The sequence below is a fragment of the Coregonus lavaretus genome (genome assembly GCF_964263955.1).
Source record: "Coregonus lavaretus genome assembly, chromosome: 9".
NCBI classification, from domain to species: Eukaryota; Metazoa; Chordata; class Actinopteri; order Salmoniformes; family Salmonidae; genus Coregonus; species Coregonus lavaretus.
The window spans coordinates 18098190-18116559 of record NC_139996.1 but is presented as its reverse complement, the minus strand read 5'-3'; the positions used below and the strand labels follow the sequence as shown (position 1 = coordinate 18116559).

General features: G+C 41.4%; 1 protein-coding gene across 5 annotated transcripts in view; it reads left to right on the top strand.

Moving 5' to 3' along the window:
* LOC311134959 (SLIT-ROBO Rho GTPase-activating protein 1-like) overlaps window positions 1–18370 on the top strand; it is a 150190-nt gene that overhangs the window by 59207 nt on the left and 72613 nt on the right. For all 5 annotated transcript variants that reach the window (XM_084168731.1, XM_084168730.1, XM_084168734.1 and 2 more), the window contains exon 2: window positions 5779–5974. In XM_084168731.1, the coding sequence (XP_084024857.1) occupies window positions 5779–5974 (196 nt within the window). The remainder of the gene's footprint in view (window positions 1–5778; window positions 5975–18370) is intronic.

Below are 18370 nucleotides of genomic sequence, written 5' to 3'. Positions count from 1 at the left end.
ACAGTGTAATAGCCTGTACTTTACGGTCATTGATGGCTGAGTGGTCATCAAGCACAAAGTTGAGGTGAAATTAGGTATAGTTCTCAACCTTTGCCTGAACTGGCGATTGAGGTGTGTTTTGTGGTATTATACTATTTACTGTATGTCAGTGTATCAGTTTTATGCTGGCTGACTACTAAAACCAGAATCTCTGGAGACATTAACCAGATTTCGATCCAACCTTTTTATTTGACTCAGGTACTTGTCGGATAGAAAATGACAGGCCTGATGGAAACAGACAATTTGTTGGTAAACTTTCCAAATGTCTACAAAACATAATATGCTAGACAAGGTGGGATCTTTATGTCGGTAAAATGAATTATTGGAGAAATGGTGGTGGAAACTCCATTATGCGCAAATATTGATATACTAACCATCACACGATATGTTGTTTGGTCCTCCCACTAAGACTCGGGAAAGCATGCTGTTTATTAGGCTACAGATGAAATAAATTATGATGAACTTCACAGGGTGGTGAAAGGGCACGGTGATGAGCTTGATGCTCCTTTCCAATAAATATCGATGGTCTTATTCTGGTGGCATGATGATTGATGCTTGGCTGGCGTTTTGAAAACTAAAAATAATCTCTTTTTGTAGGCCATACCTGCATTATTTTGGTGACAAAACAATCGGTAGAGTAGAAAATGCGATGGAAACCCATTTCACTTGTATTTTTTATTTGGTACATAGGAATTTAAAGTTTTTTTATGTGCACTACGTCATCACGCACACCCTTTTATCCGCAACATGTCAATTTGATTGCAACAAATCTCTAGTGGGAAAATGTGCATATTGTTTTTTGTTGTTGCTGATTTTCAAATATTTGCATGAAAATCTGTCGCCAATTGGATGTAAATCTAGCTTGTGACAGTGATTATTTTATTTTACTCAGACTTTCATGGTTGTTTCACCTTCTTACAGGGGATCATCTCCAAAACACTGACACTGACTTGTCTCCCACATCCACCCCATGTGCGTGTTTGTGTAAGGGATGTAGCCTACAGTAGTGGCCGATTGTAAATTAAATGAGACACATTCCCAGTGACGGGTGAGATATCTCATAAGGGAGTGTGATGGAGGGAAATGTAGTTCCATATACAGCCTGGTTAAGCCTCCTGTCTCTCCCCTGTTTCCCTGTTGGTGAATATGGTATGCAGTTACAAGTACCACTACCACTGTGGTGTGCAGTAGTGTGGTCATCTGTTTGTTCACCTGCATCTGCCCGCAATTGCTAATAACCCATCCGCAACTGCCCGACCTATGTGATGAAGTGAAAATGAGGCCCGCACCCGACCGTAACCCACAAATATAGAAAATGCGCTGTAAGCCTAATTTAGATAGGCCTATGTTTCTGCTTATAATTTCTGGATATTTGTTATTCAACTTATCTATAATTGGGTACATGCAGCTTCTCTTCTGTCATTACTTGTTGCCCTAGAAGACTAAATAAACCTTGCTCACAAGAAAATCTGTCATACATCGATAAAATGAATGCTTCAATCTAGCTGACATTTGTCTTTCATCTCTGCTTCTCTTGTGCAGCAAATACTTTTAGGGACCTGGGAGAAAATGCAACCCAAAAAAAACGTGAAAGATTTTCTGTAAAAAATGTCCAAATTACATCCGTTTGACCGGTTTTAAGGGAATGAAAAGCTGTGAAAACGACCCAACATGTTTCTGATAAGATTTCAATTCAGCTCGATGCATATGCGGTTGAAATACTATTCGTTTTTATTATGCTGATAAAGACGGCACCTTTACAGACTGTCCCTAACCGCACATTCATTATCTACTACTGTTCCCGAGTGAAAATGTATATTTGGTGTATCATTTTACTGCAAGAACTGCTTCATTCTGCAGGAGTTCATATTATATTAGGCTATGTGAGAGGTTATAGACCTACAGTCAGTTTCCAGATTTCAGTTACTATTCCATTCAACCCATTTGAACAGTAGACTACAGTTCCCTTGATGTGCCATATTTTACGTCCCTGTCTTGTGACTGTTCAGTCTGCTTTTCACCAGACACTGGGGGATGTATTCACTTTTTAGCAGGACAATAACCTAAAACGCAAGGCCAAATCTACACTGGAGTTGCTTACCAAGAAGACTGTGAATGTTCCTGAGTGGCCGAGTTATAGTTTTGACTTAAATCTACTTGAAAATCCATGGCAAGACATGAAAATGGTTGTCTAGCAATAATCAACAACCAATTTGACAGAGCTTGAATAATTTTGAAAAGAGTAATGGGCAAATGTTGAACAATCCAGGTGTGGAAAGCTCTTAGAGATTAACCCAGAAAGATTCACCGCTATAATCGCTACCAAAGGTGCTTTTACAAAGTATTGACTCGGGGGTGTAAATACTTACAGTACCAGTCAAAAGTTTGGACACACCTACTCATTCCATGGTTTTTCTTTATTTTTTACTATTTTCTACATTGTAGAATAATAGTGAAGACATCAAAACTATTAAATAACACATATGTAATCATGTAGTAACCAAGAAAGTGTTAAACAAATCAAAATATATTTTATATTTGAGATTCTTCAAGGTAGTCACCATTTGCCTTGATGACAGCTTTGCACACTCTTGGCATTCTCTCAAACAACTTCACGTGGAATGCTTTTCCAACAGTCTTGAAGGAGTTCCCATAAATGCTGAGCACTTGTTGGCTGCTTTTCCTTCACTCTGCGGTCCAACTCATCCCAAACCATCTCAATTGGGTTGAGGTCGGGGGATTGTGGAGGCCAGGTCATCTGATGCAGCACTCAATCACTCTCCTTGGTCAAATAGCCCTTACACAGCCTGGAGGTGTGTTTTGGGTCATTATCCTGTTGAAAAACAAATGATTGTCCCACTAAGCCCAAACCAGATGGGATGGCGTATCGCTGCAGAATGCTGTGGTAGCCATGCTGGTTATATGTGCCTTGAATTCTAAATAAATCACAGACAGTGTCACCAGCAAAGCACCCCCACACCATCACACCACCTCCTCCATGCTTCACAGTGGGAACCACACATGCGGAGATCATCCGTTCACCTACTCTGCGTCTCACAAAGACACGGCGGTTGGAACCAAAAATCTAATCTCCATTGCTCGTGTTTCTTGGCCCAAGCAAGTCTCTTCTTCTTATTGGTGTCCTTTAGTAGTGGTTTCTTTGTAGCAATTCGACCATGAAGGCCTGATTTCACGCAGTCTCCTCTGAACAGTTGATGTTGAGATGTGTCTGTTTACTTGAAATCTGTGAAACATTTATTTGGGCTGCAATCTGAGGTGCAGTTAACTCTAATGAACTTATCCTCTAATGTTGGACTGTCGTTTCTCTTTGCTTATTTGAACTGTTCTTGCGATAATATGGACATGGTCTTTTACCAAATAGGGCTATCTTCTGTATACCACCCCTACCTTGTCACAACACAACTGATTGGCTCAAAGGCATTAAGAAGGAATTAAATTCCACAAATGAACTTTTAACAAGGCACACCTGTTAATTGAAATGCGTTCCAGGTGACTACCTCATGAAGCTGGTTGAGAGAATGCCAAGAGTGTGCAAAGCTGTCAAGGCAAAGGGTGGCTACTTTAAAGAATCTCAAATATAAAATATATTTTGATTTGTTTAACACTTTTTTGGTTACTACATGATTCCATATGTGTTATTTAATAGTTTTGATGTCTTCACTATTATTCTACAATGTAGAAAATAGTAAAAATAAAGGAAAAACACTTGAATGAGTAGGTGTCAAGTTTTTACTGGTACTGTATGTAAATTAGATATTTCTGTATTTCAGTTTCAATACATTTGCAAAGATTTCTAAAACATGTTTTCACTTTCTCATTATGGGGTATTGTGTGTGTGTGTGTGTGTGTGTGTGTGTGTGTGTGTGTGTGTGTGTGTGTGTAGATGTAGTGTAGTCAATTTTTTTATTCAGGCTGTAACAACAAAATGTGGATTAAGTCAAGGGTTTTGAATACTTTCTGAAGGCATTGTATTAAATTGGAATATGGGCTGGTGTTGACTAGTAAGAATTACAGATTTCTGATCTGTCTGCTCTGTGTGGTTCTAAGATATCTACAGTGGGGGAAAAAAGTATTTAGTCAGCCACCAATCGTGCAAGTTCTCCCACTTTAAAAAGATGAGAGAGGCCTGTCATTTTCATCATAGGTACACGTCAACTATGACAGACAAATTGAGAATTTTTTTCTCCACAAAATCACATTGTAGGATTTTTTATGAATTTATTTGCAAATTATGGTGGAAAATAAGTATTTGGTCACCTACAAACAAGCAAGATTTCTGGCTCTCACAGACCTGTAACTTCTTCTTTAAGAGGCTCCTCTGTCCTCCACTCATTACCTGTATTAATGGCACCTGTTTGAACTTGTTATCAGTATAAAAGACACCTGTCCACAACCTCAAACAGTCACACTCCAAACTCCACTATGGCCAAGACCAAAGAGCTGTCAAAGGACACCAGAAACAAAATTGTAGACCTGCACCAGGCTGGGAAGACTGAATCTGCAATAGGTAAGCAGCTTGGTTTGAAGAAATCAACTGTGGGAGCAATTATTAGGAAATGGAAGACATACAAGACCACTGATAATCTCCCTCGATCTGGGGCTCCACGCAAGATCTCACCCCGTGGGGTCAAAATGATCACAAGAACGGTGAGCAAAAATCCCAGGACCACACGGGGGGACCTAGTGAATGACCTGCAGAGAGCTGGGACCAAAGTAACAAAGCCAACCATCAGTAACACACTACGCCGCCAGGGACTCAAATCCTGCAGTGCCAGACGTGTCCCCCTGCTTAAGCCAGTACATGTCCAGGCCCGTCTGAAGTTTGCTAGAGTGCATTTGGATGATCCAGAAGAGGATTGGGAGAATGTCATATGGTCAGATGAAACCAAAATAGAACTTTTTGGTAAAAACTCAACTCGTCGCGTTTGGAGGACAAAGAATGCTGAGTTGCATCCAAAGAACACCATACCTACTGTGAAGCGTGGGGGTGGAAACATCATGCTTTGGGGCTGTTTTTCTGCAAAGGGACCAGGACGACTGATCCGTGTAAAGGAAAGAATGAATGGGGCCATGTATCGTGAGATTTTGAGTGAAATTTCCTTCCATCAGCAAGGGCATTGAAGATGAAACGTGGCTGGGTCTTTCAGCATGACAATGATCCCAAACACACCGCCCGGGCAACGAAGGAGTGGCTTCGTAAGAAGCATTTAAACGTCCTGGAGTGGCCTAGCCAGTCTCCAGATCTCAACCCCATAGAAAATCTTTGGAGGGAGTTGAAAGTCCGTGTTGCCCAGCGACAGCCCCAAAACATCACTGCTCTAGAGGAGATCTGCATGGAGGAATGGGCCAAAATACCAGCAACAGTGTGTGAAAACTTACAGAAAACGTTTGACCTGTGTCATTACCAACAAAGGGTATATAACAAAGTATTGAGAAACTTTTGACTTTTGTTATTGACCAAATACTTATTTTCCACCATAATTTGCAAATAAATTCATAAAAAATCCTACAATGTGATTTTCTAGATTTTTTTTTCTCAATTTGTCTGTCATAGTTGACGTGTACCTATGATGAAAATTACAGGCCTCTCTCATCTTTTTAAGTGGGAGAACTTGCACAATTGGTGGCTGACTAAATACTTTTTTCCCCCACTGTACATACCTCTGACGTGTGGTTGTCTACATCCATCTGACTTGGTTGTGTCTGTCTGTGTCTCAGAGATCCGTGCCCAGCTGGTGGAGCAGCAGAAATGCCTGGACCAGCAGACGGAGATGAGGGTGCAGCTCCTCCAGGACCTGCAGGACTTCTTCAGGAAGAAGTCGGAGATCGAGATGGAGTACTCCAGGAACCTGGAGAAACTGGCAGAGAGGTTCATGGCTAAGACTCGGAGCACCAAGGACCACCAGCAGTACAAGTGAGTACAAGTGTATCTAGGTCTTGTCTGTGTTTTTCTCTGTTCCTGGGTCTGTGTCGATCTCTATGCCTGACTTTGGGTCTGTGTACCTGGGTCTAGGTTTGAGCCTTTCTGTCAGTGTTTCTTCTGTACAAGTTAAGTCACTGCATGGAACACTGTCTCAGTCTGAAATATGCCTCTCTCAGGTTCAGTATTCATGAATACCTGTTGCATTAGGCAACCAAAATCAAAGTAATATTTGATTATATGTTCATGACTATCAATCTGGAAAATGCATTCAAATTTGAAAATGTTGACGCGGCGATTCAATACGTGTTTTTTATTTACAGTCTGTCTGGTCACACACACACACATATCAGCAGCGCTCAATGATTCATTTTCCTATTTATTTCTCATTATCAAACTGCATAAGACTTTTTATTGTCATGTCATTCTACTAATTTCCTCTCCTCCATTAGACGGCTGAAATCGATTTAGACGGGTGGGTTTTATTTCTCATTTTTTTCATACATTTTAAAATGTATGTGTTTCCGATATGAAGAAATGAACATTAATTATTGGAAGGCAATATCCTATGAAGGCAGGCTGTTACACCAGGGGCTCCAGCAATAAATATCCATATCCTCTATTTTTCCCCTCTGCATAATGTCCCTTTGTTCATCGGTACTTCCGATGGTTAGCAGGAGTAGCCCTATATTTAAAATACTTTCCCCCATCTTACCTCACAATTCACAAACTGTCACCCTCTCTGTCAATGCGCAGATGGTATTTCCAGCATAATGTGAATTATGGAAGTGGAGAAACTCCAATGAACGAACCGATACCTCCCAGAATGGGTATATAAATAAAATGGATATCAGATTCATGACTGCTCACTCTCCATTGGTGACCAGATCCAGAATATATGGAATGGTGAGAGGACCCCTATTTCTACATTCATTCTTGTGGAGAAAAACCTAACCATGTCTATAGTGAGTTGGTCTCAGTCTGATGTAGTCTTTCACAAATGAAAACCACAATGGCTCTACCAGCTGTGTGTGTGTGCAGGACTGGGAGACTGAGGAGAATCCGATGGCATGGATCGCTAGCTGTGGATTTCATCGCGTGATATAGAGTCTGGTCTGTTCATTCGTAGGGTAAACATTTGTCGAGCGGCATATTTCGGTGCTCTGTAAACGCCAGACGTTTGACTAACAGTGAATGCCCTGCAGTGAATGCCCTGTGGCCTATTTATTTTTTGTATTTGTATAAACAAGGTTAATACAGAAGAGCTTATGTATTCTCCACATTCTCTAGGATGTTTTCTTTGGAACGACTTGTGTGAGGATTGAGAAAGTGCACTTCATCTGACTCTAAGCTTTCTGGCCTAATGTTAGTGCAGAGCCTCAGCCTAGTTTGGGCTGGCTGTGTGTGTGTAATAAGATGGATTAGCTTTAAAAATGCACTCTTTAAATCATTGGCTAATTAGCTGGCATTTCCGCACTGGAGAGCAGTGAATACTGACAAGCTGCGTGCAGTTGGGCTGCTGAGTGCTGCTAACTGAGTTGAGCATTGTCACAGATTTTGAATGCAGTTTTTCCACATTTGACAGGGAGCCAAGTTATGTTCATTTAGTTTTTGTTGGTCAAATAATAAAAATCACCTGAGAAGTTGGAGAAGTCAAGTCTTTGTCAGGTAATGTAAGACTCTTTGTTTAGGTAGGACGCTTTGTACTATCCTTGATATCTGGCCTCTGTTTTCCTCCATGAGGAGCTGTGGTACATTTCAGTTTCCAGGACAAGGAATGTCTCGTCAGCCGTAGTTTTCTTCTCTATCGGGTCGCTTTCAGGAGTGAGATGAAGTGACTGTTTGTAAGCAAGTACACAATTTGTGCTACCTATGGGATTATTGCTACAGCACCTCAGTTGGTCCAGAAGCAATCTTGCCTGGGTACAGCTCCACAGCAGCGGTAGGCGGTAGTGATGGGGGGGAAAGATAGTTACATATTGCAATATTATTTTGGACGGTGTTATATCGATATTTTGACTCCAAGTATTGATTTAAAAAATGTTATTTTTGCTAGATAGCGTTAGCTAGCGCTAGTCGGCTGTACCTGTGCGAAAACACCAGCATTTTTCATCCTATAGTTTGTTCTCCATCTTCCTTTTTAAATAGTGAGCAAACATGTTTTCAGCACTTTTATTTTCATGACTGATCAAAACTAATTTTCTCATGCTCTCTCGTCTCTCTGCAGCAGACATGCACTGAGTGTAATAAACATTAGGAACACCTGCTCTTTCCATGACCTAGACTGACCAGGTAAATCCAGGTGAAAGCTATGATCCCTTATTGATGTCACTTGTTAAATCCACTTCAATCAGTGTAGATGAAGGGGAGGAGACCGGTTAAAGAAGGATTTTCAAGCCTTGAGACAATTGAGACATGGATTGTATATGTGTGTCGTTCAGAGGGTGAATGTGAAAGACAAAAGATTTAAGTGCCTTTTGAACGTGGTATGGTAGTAGGTGCCAGGCGCACCGGTTTGTGTCAAGAACTACAACACTGCTGGGTTAATTATGGATGCTGACATAGCTATGGGCTGGTTCAGTCAAATTGTTGTCACATCTTGTGACAAATATAGTTAATATATTTTATGATATATACAGTACCAGTCAGAAGTTTGGACACCTACTCATTCAAGGGTTTTTCTTTATTTTTTTTACTATTTTCTACATTGTAAAACAAATCAAAATATATTTTATATTTGAGATTCTTCAAATAGCCACCCTGACCGCTTTGCACATTCTTGGCATTCTCTCAACCAGCATCATGAGGTAATCACCTGGAATGCATTTCAATTAACAGGTGTGCCTTCTTAAAAGTTAATTTGTGGAATTTCTTTCCCCCTTAATGCGTTTGAGCCAATTAGTTGTGTTGTGACAAGGTAGGGGGGTATACAGAAGATAGCCCTATTTGGTAAAATACCAAGTTCATATTATGGCAAGAACAGCTCAAATAAGCAAAGAGAAACGACAGTCCATCATTACTTTAAGACATGAAGGTCAGTCAATATGGAACATTTTAAGAACTTTGCACGTTTCTTCAAGTGCAGTCGCAAAAAACATCAAGCGCTATGATGAAACTGGCACTCGTGAGGACCGCCACAGGAGTGGAAGATCCAGAGTTACCTCTGCTGCAGAGGATAAGTTCATTCGAGTTACCAGCCTCAGAAATTGCAGCCCAAATAAATGCTTCACAGAGTTCAAGTAACAGACACATCTCAACATCAACTGTTCAGAGGACTGTGTGAATCAGGCCTTCATGGTCAAATTGCTGCAAATAAACCACTACTGAAGGACACCAATAAGAAGAAGAGACTTGCTTGGGCCAAGAAACACGAGCGATGGACATTAGACCGGTGGAAATGTGTCCTTTGGTCTTGAATCCAAATTGGAGATTTTTGGTTCCAACCGTCGTGTCTTTGTGAGACGCAGTGTGGGTGAACGGATGATCTCCGCATGTATATTTCCCACCATAAAGCATGGGGGAGGAGGTGTTATGGTGTGGGGGTGCTTTGTTGGTGACAGTGTCTAATTTATTTAGAATTCAAGGCACACTTAACCAGCATGGCTACCACAACATTCTGCAGCGATATCCCATCTGGTTTGGGCTTAGTGGGACTATATATTTTTTTTTTCAACAGGACAATGACCCAACACACCTCCAGGCTATGTAAGGGCTATTTTACCAAGAAGGAGACTGACGGAGTGCTGCATCAGATGACCTGGCCTCCACAATCCCACGACCTCAGCCAAATTGAGATGTTTGGGATAAGTCAGACCGCAGACTGAAGGAAAAGCACCCAACAAGTGCTCAGCATATGTGGGAACTCCTTCAAGACTGTTGGAAAAGCATTCCAGGTTAAGCTGGTTGAGAGAATGCCAAGAGTGTGCAAAGCTGTCATCAAGGCAAAGGGTGGCTATTTGAAGAATCTCAAATATAAAATATACTTTGATTTGTTTAACACTTTTTTTGGTTACTACATGATTCCAAATGTGTTAATAGTTTTGATGTCTTCACTATTATTCTACAATGTAGAAAATAGTAAAAATAAAGAAAAAACATTTGAATGTGTAGGTGTTCTAAAACTTTTGACTGTGTGTGTGTATATAGTTGAAGTCGGAAGTTTGCATACACTTAGGTTGGAGTCATTAAAACTCGTTTTTCAACCACTCCACAAATTTCTTGTTAACAAACTATAGTTTTGGCAAGTCGGTTAGGACATCTACTTTGTGCATGACACACGTAATTTTTTCAACAATTGTTTACAGACAGATTATTTCACTGTCTGTAAACAGAATCACAATTCCAGTGGGTCAGAAGTTTACATACACTAAATTGACTGTGCCTTTAAAAAGCTTGGAAAATTCCAGAAAATGATGTCATGGCTTTAGAAGGTTCTGATAGGCTAATTTACATAATTTGAGTCAATTGGAGGTGTACCTGTGGATGTATTTCAAGTTCTACCTTCAAACTCAGTGCCTCTTTGCTTGACATCATGGGAAAATCAAAATAAATCAGCCAAGACCTCAGAAAAATAATTGTAGACCTCCACAAGTCTGGTTCATCCTTGGGAGCAATTTCCAAACGCCTGAAGGTACCACATTCATCTGTACAAACAATAGTACGCAAGTATAAACACCATGGGACCACGCAGCCATCATACCGCTCAGGAAGGAGACGCGTTCATTCTCCTAGAGATGAACGTACTTTGGTGCGAAAAGTGCAAATCAATCCCAGAACAACAGCAAAGGACCTTGTGAAGATGCTGGAGGAAACAGGTACAACAGTATAATATCCACAGTAAAACAAGTCCTATATCGACATAACCTGAAAGGCCGCTCAGCAAGGAAGAAGCCACTGCTCCAAAACCGCCATAAAAAAAAACAGACTACGGTTTGCAACTGCACATGGGGACAAAGATCGTACTTTTTGTAGAAATGTCCTCTGGTCTGATGAAACAAAAATAGAACTGTTTGGCCATAATGACCATCGTTATGTTTGGTGGAAAAAGGGGGGACTTGCAAGAAGAACACCATCCCAACCATGAAGCACAGGGGTGGCAGCATCATGCTGTGGGGGTGCTTTGCTGCAGGATGGACTGGTACACTTCACAAAATGGATGGCATCATGAGGAAGGAAAATGATGTGGATATATTGAAGCAACATCTCAAGACATCAGTCAGGAAGTTAAAGCTTGATCGCAAATGGGTTTTCCAAATGGACAATGACCCCAAGCATACTTCCAAATTTGTGGCAAAATGGCTTAAGGACAACAAAGTCAAGGTATTGGAGTGGCCATCACAAAGCCCTGACCTCAATCCTATAGGAAATGTGTGGGCAGAACTGAATAAGTGTGTGCGAGCAAGGAGGCCTACAAACCTGACTCAGTTACACCAGCTCTGTCAGGAGGAATGGGCCAAAATTCACCCAACTTATTGTGGGAAGCTTGTGGAAGGCTACCCGAAACGTTTGACCCAAGTTAAACAATTTAAAGGCAATGATACCAAATACAAATTGAGTGTATGTAAACTTTAGACCCATTGGGAATGTGATGAAAGAAATAAAAGCTGAAATAAATAATTTTCTCTACTATTATTCTGACATTTCACATTCTTAACATAAAGTGGTCATCCTAACTGACCTAAGACAGGGAATTTTTACTAGGATTAAATGTCAGGAATTGTGAAAAACTGAGTTTAAATGTATTTGGCTAAGGTGTCACCACCTTCCGGAGACATTTGAAACCCCACCTCTTTAAGGAATACCTGGGATAGGATAAAGTAATCCTTCTACCCCCCCCTAAAAAAAAAAAACGAATTTGTAAGTCGCTCTGGATAAGCGTGTCTGCTAAATGACGTAAATGTGTATGTAAACTTCCGACTTCAACTATATATATATATATATATATATATATATATATATATATATATATATATATATATATATATATATATATATATATATATATATATATATATATATTACTAGTCCAAAGTTTGGACACACCTACTCATTCCAGGGTTTTTCTTTATTTTTACTATTTTCTACATTGTCCCACAGTTGACAGTGCATGTCAGAGCAAAAACCAAGCCATGAGGTCGAATGAATTGTCCGTAGAGCTCAGAAACAGGATTGTGTCGAGGCACAGATCTGGGGAAGGGTACCAAAAACGTTCTGCAGCATTGAAGGTCCCCAAGAACACAGTGGCCTCCATCGTTCTTAAATGGAAGAAGTTTGGAACCACCAAGACTCTTCCTAGAGCTGGCCGCCCGGGAGAGAATGGCCTTGGTCAGGGTGGTGACCAAGAACCTGATGGTCACTCTTGCTCCAGAGTTCCTCTGTGGAGATGGGAGAACCTTCCAGAAGGACAACCATCTCTGCATCACTCCACCAATCAGGCCTTTATAGTAGTGTGGCACCTAAAGGACTTTCCGACCATGAGAAAAATATTATCTGGTCTGATGAAACCAAGATTGAACTCTTTTTGGCCTGAACGCCAAGCTTCACGTCTGGAGGAAACCAGGCACCGCTCATCACCTGGCCAATACCATCCCTACGGTGAAGCATGGTGGTGGCAGCATCTTGCTGTGGGGATGTTTTTCAGCGGCAGGGACTGGGAGACTAGTCAGGATCGAGGGGAAAAATGTACTGAGCAAAGTACAGGGAGATCCTTGATGAAAATCTGCTCCAGGACCTCAGACTATGGTGCAGGTTCACCTTTCAACAGGACAACGACCCTAAGCACACAGCCAAGACAACACAGGAATGGCTTTGGGACAAGTCTCTGAATGTCCTTGAGTGGCCCAGCCAAAGCCCAGACTTGAACCCGATCAAACATCTCTGGAGAGACCTGAAAATAGCTGTGCAGTGACGCTCCACATTCAGCCTGACCGAGCTTGAGAGGATCTGCAGAGACGAATGGGAGAAACTCCCCAAATACAGGTGTGCCAAGCTTGTAGCGTCATACCCAAGAAGACTCAAGGCTGTAATCTCTGCCAAAGGTGCTTCAACAAAGTACTGAGTAAAGAGTCAGAATACTTATGTAAATGTGATATTTCCGTTGTTAATTTTTATAAATTTGCACAAAATTCTAAAAACCTGTTTGCTTTGTCATTATGGGGTATTGTGTGTAGCTTGATGAGGGGAAAAAACAATAATCAATTTTAGAATAAGGCTGTAATGTAACAAAGTGGAAAAGGTCAAGGGGTCTGAATACTTTCCGGATGCACTGTATATACACACACACACAATATATATTAGTTAATGAGATCTGATCATATGCATAGTTGATCAACCCTGGTCATTAGAAATGTCATGAACAACATGCAGAGGTAATATTGTGTGTGCGGGAGTTGTCTTTGCTACAATGAAGTCGACCCTGATCATTGCAATAATAAAACCATTGGGGCAGTGTTGTCGATCCTCTAGCACCTCCTCTTTTTGCTCCACTCTTTTGGGATCCAAATGGACTGTTTTCCTGTGTGGACAGTACTCTCTCCTCGTTGCTCCCCTCCAGAGCAGACAGCCACCCTGAGCATATAAGGCTCCAGCTGGGTCAGCAGCTCTTTTGTCCACTTCTCTCATTTCCTCCCAGAATGCAGTGGGAGAGAGCAACAACGGGCCCCACAGCGGAGTGGCCAGAGCCCCGTCCCAGGGAGTGACAGTCAGTGAATGAACACAATAAACACACACACACACACTATGCAGTACTGTTTGTTTAGGGAGTGTCAGAGGGATGGAAGGGGGATGGGTATAATTGAATTATTTATAAAGCCAAAGCCACACATGAGAGAGAGATTAACTTGAATAGACCAGATTTCTTTCCCCCATCAAATAAAGCCAATCGGTTAAAGAGACTTCCCGTTTTGTGTCTCATAGGATTTAAATTACCTTTAATTTGTGGTGATATGATACAGATATACACTAAATACTCCCAATTTCAAATAGTAGCTGTCCACCTTTGTAAATGCCACTTGCAATTGTAATACACTAATATAATATACCATTTAGCAGACATTTTTATCCAAAACGACTTACAATCATGCATGCATACATTTTTCGTATGGGTGGCCCCAGCATGAATCTGGGCTGAATGAAACCGACAATACTGGTGTTGGAAGTGCCATGCTTGACCAACTAAGCCACAGAGGACCAATTGTCTACTGTAGCAGCTGATATTATAGCCTCACTCACCAGGCAAATAATTAGACTACTAACTATAACAGTTTGCAATCCACCCAGAGAGAGACTGCCATTAAAGCTAGTGAGGTGGCTTATTAATGAAAAAGTATTATCGTAGAGGAAGTAAAGGGCTTTGCTATTTCAGATAAGGCCTCTGCTGCTGTGTAAAGACACTGCATAGTATGTCACTGCTGTATGAAGGGACATATAGTTTTATATGGTTATAATGGCTTTTCAATGGCGTTGGAGCAGTCAGGACAGTTACTTTCCCCTGCACACACATGCACATGTAGTCCATGCACATGTGGTCCTCTGTAGCTCAATTGGTAGAGCATGGCGCTTGTAACGCCAGGGTAGTGGGTTCCATCCCTGGAACCACCCATACGTAAAACATGTATGCGCACATGACTGTAAGTCGCTTTGGATAAAAGCGTCTGCTAAATGGCATATTATTATTATATTATGCACCTACGCACGCCCACACGCGTAAGCACACACACACAAACTGTTAATGAGATTCCTCTCGCTCGCTCTCTCCCTCTTTCTCTCTCTCGCTCATCTCCTCCAAGGACGGTAGTTAACTCTCCCTCGTTTCTACCTGTGTCGTCCTCTCAATGGTTTAACCTAATTCCTGCATTGGGGGGAAATTATGACGTTGAGAGAGTTTCCTGTCATTATGTAGGCTAGCTAGCAGAGTCCCAGAGGTCACTGTGCTGCCATGGCCCTCGTCACCTCCCTACACCACACACACACGTAAGCACACACACGTAAGCACACTAGGGCTGATCCCATTTAGTCAAATGGTCGATTGTTTGGTCGATAGGCTGTTGGTCGACCAAGATTTCTTTAGTCGAGCAGACACCTGTCTGATTTGCGCCTGTCTGAGTGGACTAATCCATTGTGGAGTCCACAGGGATGGCACAGTCCATCACTCTAAGACGTGATACTGAAATTGTATATGGTTATATTATGTAAAAATAATGGTGCAACACTGATAAATATAAAATTATTTTATAACATGCGCTTTCTCCCTCGTTGGATACGGACACTGTCCGCGGTTCTGAAACAATCTTCAGTGCGCCGTAGAATTAGCGCCTTTCCCTATGTTGCTATGTGCATAATGGCAAAGTTAACCAGCATATTGGGATTGAGAGCAATGCGGCAGAGGCAGTAGCAGCAGAGACGAGGAAACAGCCCTTGCCTTAGCCTAATTGTCTAAGAAAATTGAGAGGAAACCCCTGAATTAGGTCTATAATCAATAGCCTAGGGCTGGGCGTATGGCCAAAATATCATATCACGGTATTTAAATAAAAAAATAGACTGCATGACAGTGTTTTAATACCGGTGTATCATAAAATACGGTATACCGCCCAGCCCTACAATAGCCTAACTGTTAAATGTGCCTGTCTTTATAAATCATCCATATACAGTACAGTATATCTACAGAAATAAGACAGATCTTGCTTCTGTTGCCTGTTTGAGTGTTTGTTTAATAGCCTACTGATTCTGTGAGCGCCAAGCCTCATACAACACCAAAATGTCGGATAAAGAAATTCCACAGATTCGGCTGTTTTAGAATCTTTGCTATGCTGTAATAAAGGCTTTACAATTTTTTCCCGTTAGAACAGACTGGTATTACTTATAATTTATTTAGTGTTTACACCGTTCTAAACAGGCAGAAAAATAATATTGTAATCTAACCGCACCTGTTTGTCACACACAATATGCACGCAGCGCTCGCTCCTATACCCTCCTTTTTCTTAATCTCCTTATTGTTATTATGAGTCATGTCGTTATCATTAGTAGGCTTTGTATAGTAGCCTTGTATAACCACCACCGAGCTGTAGGCCTTAGAGTGCATCCTGTTTAGTCTTAATACCGTAACTTATTTAGGCCTATATTTCAATATATAGGCTACTGTATCAGTCAATCAATCATTCATTCGTTCATGCTATCACACAGCATACGAGACATTAATGCTTTGAAATGCAATTAAGCATTTTAGTTTTAAAATTAAATAACAAAGCTTTGAGCTTTGAATAATTAGCCTAAACAATAATAAACCGCAATTCACGAATGCATGCAACTGTTTTTAGTATGCTGTAATAAAGGCTTTGTATATCTTTTTTTGTTGTTAGAACAGACTCTCTGGTACACTTATTTAGTGTTGTTTACACTTCCAAATGGTCAGAAAAAATTATATTGTAATCTAACGGCAACTCTTTGGCACACATAATACTCACTTGCAATACAATGCTTGCTCCTATACCCTCCTTTTTCTTGCTCCTATACCCTCCTTTTTCTTGATCTCCAGTAGTTTCCACAACTAAGTCAAATGTCTTCCACAGATCTGACTTCCCCTTTCCCTCCTGAGCAACCAGTAAACATTCACGTCCTCTGCATCCATTTTGCTGTCACGTGTTACAAGTTTGTTATAACCAATTTATTGATGTGATTATGATAGGCTATAGGTCAGGCCCTTTTTGTCACATGCATGCGGTGTTTCACGTAAAGAGAGCAAGGGTTGAGGGAATAGGAAATGTTTTTTCCAAAAACAAATTAGGATTTCGGTAACAGAACTTTTCAGTCAGAAGTAAGAAACTAAATGGCTGAAATGATGTTGCAGCTTCAGCACGGACAGCGAAATAAACACTTGCTGTGCTGTGGTGCCTTTTCGCTGCAGTAGGGAGGAGAGTGAGACCACCTGCACCAGTCACACAGGCACTCGCTGTCATTTGTATGTCTTCGTTATTTAGTCTAACGGTGTGCTTAAAGTATCAGACAAGCTCAGTGCATATGTAGTTGATTTTATTCAAAGACATACGGTGTGTCTGTCTATACATGGAAAAATAAGTTTAAACATTTCGACCAATCGATTGGTCGAAAGAACAGGACGAGACTCGGTCGACCAAGATTTTTTTAGTCGGGGACAGCCCTAAAACACGCACGCTCGCACATAATAATATAATTATAATATGCCATTTAGCAGACGCTTTTATCCAAAGCGACTTACAGTCATGTGCGCATACAATTTTTTTTTTTTTTTACACGTATGGGTGGTCCCGGGGATCGAACCCACTACCCTGGCGTTACAAGTGCCATGCTCTACCAATTGAGCTACAGAGGACCACATGCATGCATGCACGCACGCCTACCTCAATGGCCTGTCATTTGGTCCAGCAGTATGTCTCAATAGCCAGCACACAACCCCACTATTAGGCCATTGATTTATTTCAACAGTTACTGTTCATTCAATGGCTCCCCGTAGTGTTTCCATCTACACTAGTTACACATTTGGAATAATGACCCTGTTTGTTCCCAAAGCCTATCCTCCATTCACTCTGACTTTTCGGGGACTGTAATTGTAAGTTCCTGTCCGTTCTTCATTACAGCCATTATGCGCAACAAAGCGTGTGATGAAAGAAGGCTACGGTGGTGACTCATCCTTTCAGCCCTCTCTTTTCAGGTTGCATCCCAAATTGCACCCTATTCCCAATCCCTATATAGTACACTATTGTTAACTAGGGGCCCATATGACTCTGGTCAAAAGTAGTGCGCTATAAATAGGGAATAGGGTGCCATTTGGGACGCAAGCACTGTCTGTATTCAGGAACTTGCCTGCGTGTTCTGGCGAATCGGGTCAGTCCATTCACAGCGCCCGGGCCTCGCTCTATGCTGTTCTCTACACTGAGGTGAGCCAGAGTGAGTGGAGTGGGTCGGATGGATGGACACACTGTAGTGCACCCCTCTCTCAGCAGAGCCCAGCCAATAGTGGACCGGGATATTAAAAGGCCCAGTGATCTAATTATCTAACCCGCGGTCACAGCTGATGTCCCATGACCAAGCTCATTACAGTAGAGACCGGCTAATCACATACTCAGGTGTGTACACACACACACACAGTAGATGCACATGCACACACACATTTCACACAAACACTCACTTTCTGGTAGCCCTCGCCCTCCCATACATACTAGGCTAAACAAACACACACTCGCACACACAGGCAGGAACAGAAGATAAATGAAAGAATGGCACTCCACTGAAACATAAGAATAAAAATATTTACGGGAACTGCAGTCTTGACAGTGTGTGTTTGATGCTGTCCAGCAACTCTGCCATAAGTCTTCCATTGCCATAACTGTGTGTTTCTTCCTGGTAACTTCCCTGCCA